Source organism: Panthera onca, chromosome B1 (genome assembly GCF_046562875.1).
Source record: "Panthera onca isolate mPanOnc1 chromosome B1, mPanOnc1 haplotype 2, whole genome shotgun sequence".
Lineage (NCBI taxonomy): Eukaryota > Metazoa > Chordata > Mammalia > Carnivora > Felidae > Panthera > Panthera onca.
The window spans coordinates 5397646-5412663 of NC_138342.1; the positions used below are offsets into that span (position 1 = coordinate 5397646).

A 15018-nucleotide genomic window follows, 5' to 3' on the forward strand; every position below is an offset into this window, starting at 1 on the left:
TTTATTTTGAGAGGTGGGAGGGGCCGAGAGAGAGAGAGAGAGAGAGAGAGAGAGAGAGAGAGAGAGAATCTCAAGCAGGCTCCACATTCAAGTGCAGAGCCCAACACAGGGCTCGATCCCACGGCTGCGAGATCATGACCTGAGCCATAATCAGCAGTTGGACGCTTAAATGACTGGGCCACCCAGGCGCCCCAGGGCCGCCTTTCACTTACAATTTCATGACCTAAGATGGCGTGAGAGCCACTGCGCTCGGGCAGCAGGCTGCCACGGCCATGAGCCCCTTCTTGGCCCCCCTGCTAAGTGTTTGAATTAGTTTCTTAGAACTGCCAAACCTGGTGGCTTAAAAGAGTGACATATATTCTGTCACTCTCTCTTCTGGACGCTAGAAGTCCAACATCAAGGAGTGGGCAAGAGCCACGCCCCCTCCAAAGGCTGTAGGGTTATCCTTCCTTGCCTCTTCCACCTTCTGGTAGCTTCTTTGGCTGTGGCCACGTCACTTCAATCTCTGCATTGAGATTCTCCAGAAAAACAATAAGAAATTGTGTGTGTGTATGTGTGTGTGTGTGTGTGTACTTCTTCCTCCTCGCCGGGAGGTTGGTCTTTTTGTTAACGCCTCAACTGATTGGGCGAGGCCCACCCACATTCTGCAGGGTCATCTGCTTCACTCACAGTCCACGGATTTAAATGCTAATCTCACGTAAAAGAAAAAAACTGCCTTCATAGAAACATCTGGATGTGTTTGGCGAAATACCTGGGTGTCACAGCCAAATTGACCCATCAAGTGTTTGATCAACTGTTTCCACCTTCACATGGCCTTCTTCTGTGTCTTTTTCCTTTTCTGTCGCTCATAAGGACACCTGTCATTGGATCTGGGGGCCACGTAAATCCAGTCCACCTAAATTTAGAATGGAAGGATCTCATCTTGAGATCCTTGGTGGCATCTTCAAAGACCCCTTATTTTTTTTTTTTTAACATTTATTTATTTTTGAGACAGGGAGAGACAGAGCATGAACAGGGGAGGGTCGGAGAGAGGGAGACACAGAATCTGAAACAGGCTCCAGGCTCTGAGCTGTCACCACAGAGCCCGACGTGGGGCTCGAACTCACGGACCACAAGATCATGACCTGAGCCGAAGCCGGCCGCTTAACCGACTGAGCCACCCAGGTGCCCCCCCAAAGACCCCTTCTCTAATGAAGGTCACATTCGCTGGTTCCAGGGGTCAGGATGGGGAACTCTCCTTTTTGGGGGGCCACCACGCACCCCCCCCACAGTGGTCATCATTGTTCTTTGCAGTCTGTGTCACTAGGAACAGATGACTTGTGGCCTGGCCTAGTCGCACGTCTGTACTCCCTCCCCTCCGGCGTGTATATGCTCAAAAGCCGTGTCTGGCAATACCGTTGGAGGATGAGAAGAACAGAAAGCCAGGTGCCTGCTTGAGGGCTCTCAGGCTTGTTAGGATGCTGGCGTGTCAAAGGCACTGGGGGAGGTGGCGGACGGAGAGCCCCCCTGGGGTCAGGGACCTGGTTGGGCCGATGCTGGGATGATGCCATAGGCACACTGTCTGCACCTTCTCGGGGACATGACTTCCCTTCTCTGCGTCTTTGTCTCTGTACAAAGAGAGGGTCAGGCTCTGGAGAGGGGGTGTACTTGTGGAAGCATCACAGGATGTGGAGTCACACGGCCGGGGTGGAGGCCAAGCTTCCTGCCCCTGTGACCTGGGGCAAGTGAGTCGACCTTCCTGAGCCTTAGTTTCCTCGTCTGTAAAATGGGGGAGATCGAACCCATGTCTGTAAAGGGATGGGCGTGTGGCTGGGCTTGGCAACTAATGGCCACTCTTCTGATTATTGGTATCACTGAGGGCTGCCTTAGTTTGCACATAGTGGTCCCCCTGCAGGAAGTAGGTGGGCGGGGCAGAGAGCGGGAGGTGTGGCCCAGGAAAGCTTCCCAGTGAATGAGGTCAGAATCCCGTTTGGTTTAAAGGATGTGCCCATATCTTGGAAGCCAGTCCCCGGGGTCAGGGGGTAGGGATATCCCAAGGGCAGACACGGGCAGATACTGGTTGTGATTATGAGGGGCAGCGATGGTTGGCATCTGGTGGGCAGGCCCTGCCTTTCCTCTGGGATTTCCCAGGAAAGCCGCAGAGGAGCTGGAGGAGGCCCGAGCTGGGTGGATTCTCTGTGTTGATGGTGGATCAGCTCACAGAGGCTGCCCCAGCACCCCATGATCCGAGCCCCCTTGGCCCCTGCTGTGTGTGGCTGGCGGACCCCGTCACCCGGTGCCCAGGAGGCACGCAGGGCGCGTGAGCAGCCCTCATAAGATTATTCCACGGCTCTGCTCACATTCCCTCTGTCAAAGCATCAGCCGTGCTTTGCCTGTCCCCCTGTGACAACGGGTGTTGTTGACATGCGCCCCCAGACTAGGAGAGAGCTTGGGTGTGACCACACGCACACATTCTTTGTTCCTCACAGCCTTCAAGTTCCAGTCTTTTTAATACTCTCTTTAAAAAATCTTCAAGAGGCACCTGGGTGGCTCAGTCAGTGAAGCGCCCGACTTCGGCTCAAGTCATGATCTCACGGTTCATGAGTTCGAGCCCCACATCAGGCTCTGCACTGAGAGCGCAGAGCCTGCTTGGGATTCTTTCCTTCTCATGCTCTCTGCCCCTCCTCTGCTCTCTCTTTCTGTCTCTCTCGAAATAAATAAATAAACTTAAAAAAAAGTTTAAAAAATCTTCAAGGTCATTTAAGGCGGTTATTAGACTGCCAGAAGTAATCCTCTACTCCTCTTTTAAAAGTTCATCTTGTACATTCATGTATTTATTTGCTTATAATTTTTTACCTCTTGTACTTTTTATTAAATGTGTGTAATAATTTTCATTTTCTGATAATTTCCATACTTTATCGTAGTATGGAGACATCTCGAGGGACGTTCAAGGAACTGCTGAGGAAGGAGTGATTTTTCAGAAATGCGCAGTGGTAGGTATTCACAGGTGGCTTGTATCGAAGAGAAAATGGCTGGGTTTTGACCACATCGCATCTTGGTAGAGTTGTGTATTCAAGGACTGGCCAATCATGGGTTATCCACCTGTGTCTGGACCCATGAGTGAAGAAATGACATACAAGTGATCTTCAGTTTTATAGGTAGAACCAGGACCAAGAGTTTTTGGTGACAATTAAATTCCTGTTAGTGAAAATGCACTGTGATCATTTTTTTTTTTTAATTTTTAAAATGTTTTTGTTGTTTATTTTGGAGAGAGAGAGAGAGAGACAGAGTGTGAGTGGGGGAGGAGCAGAGAAAGAGGGAGACAGAATCTGAAGCAGGCTCCAGGCTCCGAGCCGTCAGCACAGAGCCTGAGGCGGGGCTCGAACACATGAGTCACAAGATCGAGACCTGAGCCGAAGTGGGACGCTTAACTGGCTGAGCCACCCAGGCGCCCTGTGCTGTGATCGTTTAGAACGGGAAAGAAAGAATGATGTATTTTCTTTCAGATTTTGACATTGATAGGGTGCTTGACAGTTAAAATTTTTATTTGGTGTTTTTTACGTCTTTGATCCTTATGAATCCTGTGAGCATTTCACATTATTGTTGTGTTGGGGGTCCCACAACCACCCTCAGTCTCCATGATTCACTAGAAGGACTCATCAGAACTCAGAAAAGCTGTTAGACTCAGAATGTATTACAGCAAAAGGGTACAGGTTAAAGTCAGCAAAGTGAAAGGCACATGGGACAGAGTTGTTGGGACACCAGGTGGGAGCTTCCCACTGTCCTTCCCTGTGGGGTAGTGTGGCCGGTGTTTCATTTTCCAAAGCACCCATGTGTGACATCACATACAAAGCATCGTCCCCCAGAAGCACGCACCCGAGCCTTGACATCCAAATTTTTATTGCGGGTCCATCACATAGGGGTGCAGTGGCTGACCTCAGGAACTTGCCTCCAGCCCCTCCGGAGGTCACCTTGACAGAGCTTGGCGTAAGGCCCCCGCCTCCAGCCATATTGTTAGCACAGACGGCCTGGTGTGGCCCAAGGCCACAGGTACACACAGATACGCTTCTCAGATAGGAAAGTCCAAGGGCTTTACAGGTTAACCAACCAGGAGCTGGTCAAGGGGCGGTCCTTTCTTTCTAGTGTGCAGGGTCTGGGCCGCCCAGACCTGCAAGGTTAACCCTTTACTGCACAAGCCCGGTTTTATCTTTACCTTCAGCTGTCCTGCCCCCCTTCCTGGATATGATTGGTGCAAACAGTTTCTCCTAAGTCTTTGTGGAGATGTTTCTGCCGTATGCATGCAGTTATGAGTGAGTGGTGTGTGTGTGTGTGTGTGTGTGTGTGTGTGTGTGTTTGTGCATGCATGCACACCTATGTGTATACATACACTGCTTCCCTCCGTCCTCAGCTCCTACATCGTTTCCAGCTGGTCTGGCTGAAGGCAGGGCAGGGGTGGTGGGGAAAGCTTAGAGAGTGGGAACAGGCCAAGGTTGCAGAGGCCAGGCGGGGAGCCCAGCTGCATGGGCCGCCAGGCAGCTTCCGGCAGCCGAGCCATTCAGACCCATGGCCAAGCAGAACCTGCCTGCATGGGGGAGACTGGCCGGGAGGCTGGAGACGGGCTTGCTCCTTGCTGGAGGTCAGATGGCAGTCAGAGGCTCTGGGCAGGTCCCCGGGGCTGGGCTGAATCTTCAAAATGACCAAGGGAGCAAGAGCCATTGTTTGCTTTTCTTGGTGATGCCGGTGGCCACAATGTCCCCAGACTGACTGCGGTTCTGTGCTTCAATATGCTTTTTGCCATTTCTCTGTAGGAGTAATTTCGCTGCATTTCAGGGTCCCAGTTCCCTTTGAAATGGCCACCAAGCAACAGCTTAGCAAAGCATGAGTCAAGACACTCCTGGGGCCTTTGAAGTCAGACCTGATATGTTGTCAGGACCCAGTGAGACCGTAGTGCCCTTCCCTCCACCTGGAGACCTGACGAGTACGAAGTTGAGCTGGCGGGGGTGGGGGTGGGGGTCATACTAGGAAGGTTGGACTTTCTGGGGGGGGGGGGCGGTTATCCTAGGAGGTTGGACTTACCAGTAAATCTGCTCCTGTGTCACTTCCTGTCCTAGGTGTCCGGGCAGAGCGAAATGCAGACGGCTCAGGTGAGACTGCTTGTGGTCAACGCCGGGACCCCCGTGGCCACCAACCTCTCAGATCTGCTCCTGCTTGACAACATAACCGGCCTCTCCGTCAGGGGGTCGACTGGAAACCGGACCTCGGCAGGATTCCAGGCTTTCAGAAAGAAGTTTCTGCAAGGTGAGAGCAGAGTGTGTTAGGTCAGGGAGGGAAAGCGAACATACTTAGAGATGCTGGCGGAGCATGCGATGTGCGGCAGGTGCTTCCTTAAACACGTGACGTGGGTTCACTCCCAGCGGAGTTCGCTGTCAGGTATTGGTGGAGGAGACCTCCGCCTCCGTGGCTCAATGTCCACACCCGAAAAGCTGGATTGGTTACTTAGGTTAGAGAGAGGCAGGATTGGGGGAAAGAGGTTTGAAGAAATATGTACTTTTATTATTTTTATTATTGTCTCAATTTTTGGTCATGAAAAATTTCACACGTACAGAAAGGCAGAGTTTCTAGTGAACCCCGGTTCATCCACCGCCAGACGACCAGATTTATCAGTGAAACGCAGGTCTTGTCTCCAGGTACAGGTGGGAGCGGTTTGACATCAGCCCTGGAAGCACGCGCACGAGATGTCCGTGCGTGTTCTAGCGTGGTCTCTGGACTGCCTCTGCCGCCGTCACTGGCTGGCTTTTGGAGAGGTGTTTCCTGAGGCAAGTTGCATGGGTTAATTAACCAGGCTTAAATTTTTTTTTTGATGTTTATTTCTTTTTGAGAGCTGGAGAGACAGAGCGTGAGTCGGGGAGGGGCAGAGAGAGAGAGGGAGACACAGAATCTGAAGCAGGTTCCAGGCTCTGAGCTGTCAGCACGGAGCCTGATGCGGGGCTCGAACTCACGAGCCGTGAGATCATGACCTGAGCCGAAGTCGGACGCCCGACCGACTGAGCCCCCCACCCACCTCCTCTACAGAGGAAACGACTGCCCCCTGTGACCATTATGCTGTTGTGCCTATCACATGCGCGGGACTGGCCCCTCCTCTTCCATGTCCAGGGTCCACATTGCTCAGCAATCAGCCCACACTTTCCCTCTGGGCCTGTGTAGGGCCTCAGAATTGTTCTTGACCCCTTACTATTGACTGAAGCTACCAGCAGATTTGGCCCGTGAGCAGGGCAATGTCTTTGCTGGCCGTGGTTTAAGTAATGTCGTAAGAACTGTTACGATACGTCCCAGCTAAGCGATCCTCAGCGTTTTCTTTCAAAGATGCAAAAATAAATCCTCCCCATTCCTTAAGCTGGTGTTCAGAGGACAGAACGTGGGGCCACAAGCAGAGCACAGACTCGGTCTCAAATGGACCTAGATTTGACTCCTCGCTCGGCCACTTTGGAGATGTGTCTCCTCTGGAAGTGACTGAACTTCTCTGACTTGGGATGGCCCATGCGTGTATCAGCGCCTCACAGAGTCCTAGCAGAGACCAAGTGAGACAGCCTTGCCTGGCTCTGCCCTGGCGTCCCTCCCCACACCTCCCGGCTGTGACCCGGCTGGCCTGCCTCTCTCCTCTCGTTCCCCCAGTGCCTTCCGTCATCTGTGGTCCTGCCCGACCACACTTGTCACTTCCCTCGCCTGCCGGCTTCTGCCCTTGCCTCTGGAGACGTGTCGACTAAGAAGTTGCTGTGGCTGAGGCCAAAGAGGTTTTTGCCTGCTTTCTCCTCGAGGATTATGATGGCTTCCCGTCTTACATTGAGGTCTTTCATCCGTTTTGAGTTTATTTTTGTGTATGATGTAAGAAAGCGGTCCAGGTTCATTCTTCTGCATGTCGCCGTCCAGTTTTCCCAGCACCACTTGCTGAAGATATATTCTTTCCTACTTTGTCAAAGATTAGTTGGCCATACGTTCATGGGTCCATTTCTGGGTTTTCTGTTCTGCACCATTGATGTGAGTGTCTGTTCTTGGTGCCAGTACCATACTGTCTTGATGGTTACAGCTTTGTACTACAGCTTGAATAAAGTCTGGGATGGTGATGCCTCCTGCTTTGGTTTTCTTTTTCAAGATTGCTTTGGCTCTTCGGGGTCTTTTCTGGTTCCATACACATTTTAGGATTATTTGTTCTAGCTCCGTGAAGAATGCTGGTGTTATTTTGATAGGGATTGCACTGAATATGTAGATTGCTTTGGGTAGTATCAACATTTTAACAATATTTGTTCTTCCTGTCCAGGAGCATGGAATCTTTTTCCATTTTTTTGTGTGTCTTCTTCAATTTCTTTCATAAGCTTTCTATAGTTTTCAGCGTATAGATTTTTCACCTCTTCGGTTAGATTTATTCCTAATATTTTATGGTTTTTGGTGCAACTGTCAATGGGATTGATTCCTTGATTTCTCTTTCTGCCGCTTCATTGTTGGTGTGTAGGAATGCAGCCGATTTCTGTGCGTTGATTTTATATCCTGCAACTTTGCTGAATTCATGAATCAATTCTAGCAATTTTTTTTGTGGAATCTTTTGGGTTTTCCATATAGAGGATCATGTCATCTGCGAAGAGTGGAAGTTTGACCTCCTCCTGGCCCATTTGGATGCCTTTTATTTCTTTGTGTTGTCTGATTACAGAGGCTAGACTTTCAGTACTATGTTGAATAACAGTGGTGAGAGTGGACATCCCTGTCTTGTTCCTGACCTTAGGGGGAAAGCTCTCAGTTTTTCCCCACTGAGGATGATATTATTGTTGGGTCGTTCATATATGGCTTTTATGATCTCGAGGTATACTCCTTCAATCCCTACTTTCTTGAGGGTTTTTATCAAGAAAGCATGCTCTATTTTGTCAAATGCTTTCTCTGCATCTATTGAGAGGATCATATGGTTCTTGTCCTTTCTTTTATTGATGTGATGAATCACGTTAATTGTTTTGCGGATATTGAACCAGCCCTGCATCCCAGGTATAAATCCCACTTGGTCGTGGTGAATAATTTTTTTAATGTATTGTTGGAGCCGGTTGGCTAATATCTTGTTGAGGATTTTTGCATCCATGTTCATCAGGGAAATTGGTCTATAGTTCTCCTTTTTTAGTGGGGTCTCTGGTTTTGGAATCAAGGTAATGCTGGCTTCTTAGAAAGAGCTTGGAAGTTTTCCTTCCATTTCTATTTTTTTGGAACAGCTTCGAGACAATAGGTGTTAACTCTTCCCTAAATGTTTGGTAGAATTCCCCTGGAAAGCCATCTGGCCCTGGACTCTTGGTTTTTGGCAGATTTTTGATTATTAATTTGATTTCCTTACTGGTTATGGGTCTGTTCAAATGTTCTATTTCTTCCTGTTTCAGTTTTGGTAGTGTATATGTTTCTAGGAATTTGTCCATTTCTTCCAGATTGCCCATTTTATTGGCGTATAATTGTTCATAATATTCCCTTATTATTGTTTTTATTTCTGATGTGTTGGTTGTGATCTCTTTCATTCTTGATTTTATTTATTTGGGTCATTTCCTTTTTCTTTTTGATCATACTGACTAGTGGTATGTCAATTTTGTTAACTTTTTCAAAGAACCAGCTTCTGGTTTCATTGATCTGTTCTACTGGGGTTTTTTTGGTTTGATAGCATTAATTTCTGCTCTCATCTTTATTATTTCCTGTCTTCTGCTGGTTTTGGGTTTTATTTGCCATTCTTTTTCCAGCTCCTTAAGGCGTAAGGTTAGGTTGTGTATCTGAGATCTTTCTTCCTTCTTTAGGAAGGCCTGGATTGCTATGTACTTTCCTCTTATGACCGCCTTTGCTGCTTCCCAGAGGTTTTGGGTTGTGGTGTTATCATTTTCATTGACTTCCATATACTTTTTAATTTCCTCTTTAACTTCTTGGTTAGCCCATTTATTCTTTAGTGGGATGTTCTTCAGTCTCCAAGTATTTGTTACCTTTCCAACTTTTTTCTTGTGGTTGATTTCGAGTTTCATAGCGCTGTGGTCTGAAAATATGCATGGTATGATCTCGATCTTTTTGTATTTACTTGGGATTGATTTGTGTCCCAGTATATGTTCTATTCTGGAGAACGTTCCATGTGCACTGGAGAAGAATGTATATTCTGCTGCTTTAGGATGAAATGTTCTGAATATATCTGTTAAGTCCATCTGGTCCAGTGTGTCATTCAAATTCATTGTTTCCTTGTTGAGTTTTTGATTAGATGCTGAATTCTGTGATTCAGGTTGTGCAGATTGTTGTGTTAATCCTCCAATCCGTTTTCTAGGCGTGTAGGATGGTTTAGTGTTGGTCTGGCTGTATTTCATGGACGCGAGAGACACAAAAAACTTCCATGCTGTTCTGCCATCTTGGCTTCTCTATTCTCAGTTTTTTAAGAGTCTCTTATGGTTTGGCTCCCTCCCTCTCTCTTTTTTTTTCCTTCCCCTCCCCCATGGTCTTCTGTTAAGTTTCTCAGGATCCACATAAGAGTGAAAACATATGGTATCTGTCTTTCTCTGTAGGACTTATTTCACTTAGCATAACACTCTCCGCTTCCATCCACGTTGCTACAAAAGGCCAGATTGCATTCTTTCTCATTGCCACGTAGTATTCCATTGTGTATAGAAACCACAATTTCTTTATCCATTCATTAGTTGATGGACATTTCGGCTCTTTCCATAATTTGACTATTGGAAAAGAGTGTGGAGGTTCCTCAAAAAATTAAAACTCAATCTACCCTATGACCTAGCAATAGCACTGCTAGGAATTTACCCAAGGGATACAGGGGTGCTGATGCAGAGGGGCACTGGTACCCCATCGTTTATAGCAGCACTCTCTAAGAGCCATTTAGACACGACCTGCCACCCTAGTCAACGAGGCGCGTCAGGGGTTTTGCAGTGTGATTGAGGGATAGCCCCGAGCTCATCGGCATAAAGGTCCGCCAGCACTGACCCGCCAGTGCCTCCCTTTTGCAAATTCTCAGGGAGAAATGAAAATTTTAGGAGTGAATCCCTTACAAATTGAAACCCAAATATATTCAAGTCCGAAAGGAATTAAAATCTGAGATCAGAATCTTTGCCCTTCTAAGTTTGAAGTCCAAAGTCCAACTTTCTCAAATTAAATTAAAATCCCCCACACCATCCTCCTAATATTTTATTCTATCCGCCTCCCACCCACCCAAGGGCTACAACTGTCTAGAAAGAGCTGGGGTCCCTTCAGCAGCAGAAAGGATGCAGATTCTTTGTCTTGGAAGCTGAATGAGCAGAATGCTAGGTTTCTTGCATGCCTCAATTCTGAAAAATTCCAGAGTTAAGGAACACAGGAGACTTTCATACACACACAGTGTGGTCTGTCCCCACAATGGAGTAGCACTCGCACTGAGAAGGAAGGAAGGACTGGGGTGCCTGGGGGAGCTCTGTCGGTCAAGCGCCTGACTTCGGCTCAGGTCCTGATCTCGCGGTTTGTGAGTTCGAGTCCCTTGTCAGGCTGTGTGCTGACAGCTCAGAGCCTGGAGCCTGCCTCAGATTCTGTATCTCCCTCTCTCTCTGTTCCTCCCCCACTCACGCTCTGTCTCTCTGTCTCAAAAATAAGTAAATAATAAAAAAATGAAGTCAGTACTGACCGATGCTACAGCATAGATGCACCTCAAAAAAATGTCGGTAAAAGAAATCAAACACAAGTAACACCTAGTATATGATTCCATTTCTACCAAGTGTCCAGAAAGGCAACTTAGTCCCCAAAAAGTAGAATAGCGGTTGGCTACGCCTTGGGGTGAGACGTAAGTTGTATCTCAAAGATGTTAAAAAAAAAAAAAAAAAAAAAAGTATCACAATCTCGGCCCCACCACCACCAGCCAAGAAGCCAGGGTCAGCTCTGGCCGGGCACAGCCTTGTCCCCAGACCCAGCACTCAGCACTTTCATGCACCGTGGCTAAGGCTGGAGGCACCCGTCGTAAAGAACCGGGACAGAGATGTTCCTTATTGGTTTTAGTTCCCCGAGAGCCTTTGGTCCCTGGCAGGTGCCTAGAGCCACCTGAGGACATCAGCTCAGTGGAAGCATCCACTGTTAGTACTTAAGGTGGGCATCATCTACCTCCAACATCAGATGGGGGGCAGGGGGGCACCTGCAGGAAGCGGGGCTGAGGGCACGCTGCCTCCTGCAAAGCTAGAAACCCACATGGTGGCCTCTCCGTCACCCGACCTCGTCTGGGGTTCCTCTCTTCCCCGGCGGTTCGTTCACCTTGGGGTCCGGGTGTGGCCCCTGTCCAGTAGCGGAGCTGGGAGAGCTGGAAAGTTCGGTTCTGGCTTCCTACTAAGCAGAACTTTGAGCCACGGACCCTGTCTTCCAGGGAAGCTTCCCTTGAAATCCAATTGGTTTTTGTCATGAAGCAGTCGAGGGCCAGCTAGAGACCATGTGGCTGGAGGGGGCCCCACGTGAACCCATGGTGACCTCTAGAGCCCCTTCCGGGTCCTGCCTCCCCGTACCCCTTGCTGTGCTCACAGAACCAGCCCCCCGGAGGGGTCAAAGTAGTGCTTACTGTCGGTCTGTCGGCCAAGGCCCAAAAATCCCGTGGAGACCGTCTTCTTTAGTTGTGTGGACCGGATTGCGGGGGGTAAATAGGCCCTCACCCGGACCCCAGACAAAACAAAAAGGTTCTGGGCTTCCCAAATGTGTGAGTGAGCCTTATCCTGGACCAGGAAGACTGACCCACCCCGTCCCGGGCAATGCTGGCTGGGCCCGGGGGCCAAGGTAAGACCGAGCATGTGCTGACAGCCTCTTCTAGGTGACAAAGAGGGACCCCATGAGTGGGCATGCGTAGTTCACCGTCCTGATGACGGGCACCTGAGACCCGAGCGGTGCCCTCGCTGCCCACGTCAGCGATGATGGTGGCTTCCGTTGATGTGTGGCTTGTCCGGGGTGTGGTGGAGGGGCCCCTTCTTGACTCACACCTGCTTTCTTTCTGAGCAGTTGGAGACTCCTTCTCGGTCAGCTACACAGCCTCCATCCAGGCTGGAGAAATTGGGAGCGGAGACGTCCTGATGCTTCCTGCCTGGCTCACCTTCCAGAGCTCAGCACCGGTATTTCCCTGTTACTCTGATTTCTGTCTTGTCGCTCTTGTTTTGGAAGCATTGACACTTGGGGCACGGTATCTGTTAGCTTTTTCCTTTCTTCCCTCCCTCCCTTCTTCCCTTCCCTCCCTGCTTTCTACCCTCTCTCCTTCCTTCCTTCCCTCTTTCCTTCCTCCAGTGATACTGAATTCCAGACAAGTGCGTGGGCCCTTGAATCTCACACACTTTGCCATGAACCTGGCTCCCTGGCATCTCATCGGGACCTTAATTACTCAACTCCTGTGGGCCTGACATTGGCTTGTTATAAAGATAAGTCATCACGAGCTTTAATTTGTCGTCCCTGTGTTTTGCATATAATAGGCATTCAGCCCAGTAGTTACTGTTTATGTGAGTTCGCTATGAGCTGCCTTGACAGAGTTCCACAGAGTGGGTGGCTTAACAGCAAACAGACATCTTTTTTTTACGTGCTCCTGGGGCCGGAAGTCTGAGATCAAGTTGTGGGCATTTGGTGCCTTCAGAGGCCTGTCTCCCTGGTGTGTAGATGGCTGTCTTCTCCCCGTGTCCTAACGCGGTCATCCCTCCATGTGTCTGTGTCCTGATCCCCTTCTTATAAGGACACCAGTCGGATTGGATCAGGGTCCACCCTAATGGCCTCATTTCAGGTTAATCACCTCTGTAAAGTCCCCACCTCCAAATACAGTCACGTCGTGAGGTGTTGGGAGCTCGGGCTTCGACATCCGGGTTTTGAGGGGACACGATTCAGCCTGTAACACCATTGCTGTTAGTGTCTTCATTTTTTCAGTCACCTTTTAATCTGTGTATACAGTTGAGTGTCATGCCAGGATGCTGTGCACACTGTGGGGACACAGGAGGAGAGTGCGTCCTTGTCCTCAAGGACCTCATGCTCTAGTTACGTTGGTCACTTTGTTATGACTCCGGCCCCTGGAAAAAGTACCTTTTACTAGATGGGGAAAATGAGGCTCCGAGCGTGACTGTCCCAGGTCACGCCACAGAATCCTAATCGGACTGCACAGCTTCCGGCTCCTTCCACCCAAGGCCGACGGCCAGTGTGACTTTGCTGCTGCACTAGAAAAAAAATCCTAGACAAAATAAGATAAAAGAAAGTTTCCGAAAAGGTAAAGACCTGATACAGGGAAACTATCAACCTGTCAGACGAGACAAATGTCTCAGAAAATAATCAGGTACAAAGTCAAGAACAGAGGACAAAGAAGGATACAGAAATAGTGGCAACATGACCCAGAAGAAGTACCATCCCAATTTCAGAGGACAGGAAACCAAGTAAGTGAAAATCAGAATTTAAGAAGGTGACAGAAACCAACAGTGGGAAACTCAGAAAGTCGATGAGACTGAAAGCCCGCCCCTCCTCATCCTGGAACATTCAGACCTCAGACCCCCAGGAAGTGGGGCGGGGCGGCAGGGGAGGGATGGAGGGGCCCCTCACTCACTCAAGGGCGCTGCCCAAGCCGCCGTGCCTTGATGGGTCCTGTCTGTTCCTTTGCTTGATGTGTTGCTGTCATATTGACTCTTATTTCCATAAGAAACCCTCACACTCGCCCTGGTTCCGTGAGACCAGGGACCTCGTCTTTCCTCTTGACACCTGTGTTCCCAGTGTCAAAAAATAGACCTCTGCACAGGAAATACCCAGTAAATATTTGTTGAATAAATGAATGAACAAATCTGTAAACTAATGAATCTCAGGCAAGTTTTTATTTTTTTAAGTTTATTTATTTATTTTTGAGAGAGAGAGAGAGAGAGAGAGAGAGAAGGCGAGCGTGAGCAGAGAAGGGCAGAGAGAGGGAGAGACTCCCAAGCAGGCTCTGTGCCTGACGGCCTGTGATGCAGGGCTCGAACCCACAAACCATGCAGTCGTGACCTGAGCTGAAATCAAGAGTCAGATGCTTCACCGCCTGAGCCACCCAGGCACCTCTCTTTTATTTTTTAATGTCTCTGAACCTCAGGGAAGGGGATGATTCTCCTCCAGTCTTCTGGAGAAGACTCTCCAGTCTTCTGTGGGGAAACGATGTGTCTCTGTGCAATGGCCTGCAGTTTCCTACCCCTTCCAGACCTTCAGGGGGCTCTCTAGGCAGTTCTGCAGATGGAAAGGAAAGTGCCCACCCACCCACCTGAAGATTCCAGAATTCCGAGCTTCACTGGCCTGCGTTCGGGGCTCCTGCCTGCCGGCTCTGGTAGACGGTCAGCATTGCCCCGACCTAGATTCCGCCATGGAAATGGGTCCTGGGGGCCCGGTGCTTGCCGAGTGAGCGAGCGAGTGCTGGCAGTGGACAAGGGGCTACTGTACCGTGTTCTCAAGTCGTTTCATCCGATTGGACCTCACAGTCCATCGGGGGACTGCTGGGATTCCATCCGTGACGTGGAGAAGGTCAAGTGTGTTTGGGGCTGATAATGACCCAAATTCTGAGTGAGACTCCAGTGGCTGCACAGGAGAGCACTGGGTAGCTCTGCGTGTCAGTCAGTCCCAAGACGTCGGATACGACAAGAGGGGGGCGGAAATGACCGTTATTTAAACAGGCAAGCACTCCACAGGATGGAATCCTTCCAGTAGGGTGGGGGCGATGGCCGACCCGGCAGAGCCTGGGAACCGCCCCCCGGCTGTGTTTCAGAAGCAGTGCGGCCTCGGTGGGCTCGGCGTCCCCGTCGGAACGATGACAGGAGCAGGAAGGGTCTCACCCGGATCTCTTCTCGTTCTGGCGTTTTAGAATGGCATCAGAGTAACGGAGGAGACCGCAAGAATACAGCACCCGCCCCGCCCCGCCTTGTTCATGGTCTTGTTTCCGGTGCTTGCCGTTACCCGGACCGGCCGTGGTCTGGAGCCTGACGTTCCTTCTGACCTGTGGTCAGCAGGTCAATAGTAGTCTGAGGCCATGTCACAAGGCCCGTGCCATTCACCTCCTTCATC

The 15018-nt window shown here is 49.6% G+C and overlaps 1 protein-coding gene across 3 annotated transcripts in view; it reads left to right on the plus strand.

Annotated features, from left to right (window-relative positions):
* EVC2 (EvC ciliary complex subunit 2) overlaps window positions 1-15018 on the plus strand; it is a 134028-nt gene that overhangs the window by 10667 nt on the left and 108343 nt on the right. For all 3 annotated transcript variants that reach the window (XM_060655460.3, XM_060655459.3, XM_060655461.3), the window contains exons 4-6: window positions 2904-2972; window positions 5091-5277; window positions 11980-12089. In XM_060655460.3, coding sequence (XP_060511443.3) covers window positions 2904-2972; window positions 5091-5277; window positions 11980-12089 — 366 coding nt within the window. The remainder of the gene's footprint in view (window positions 1-2903; window positions 2973-5090; window positions 5278-11979; window positions 12090-15018) is intronic.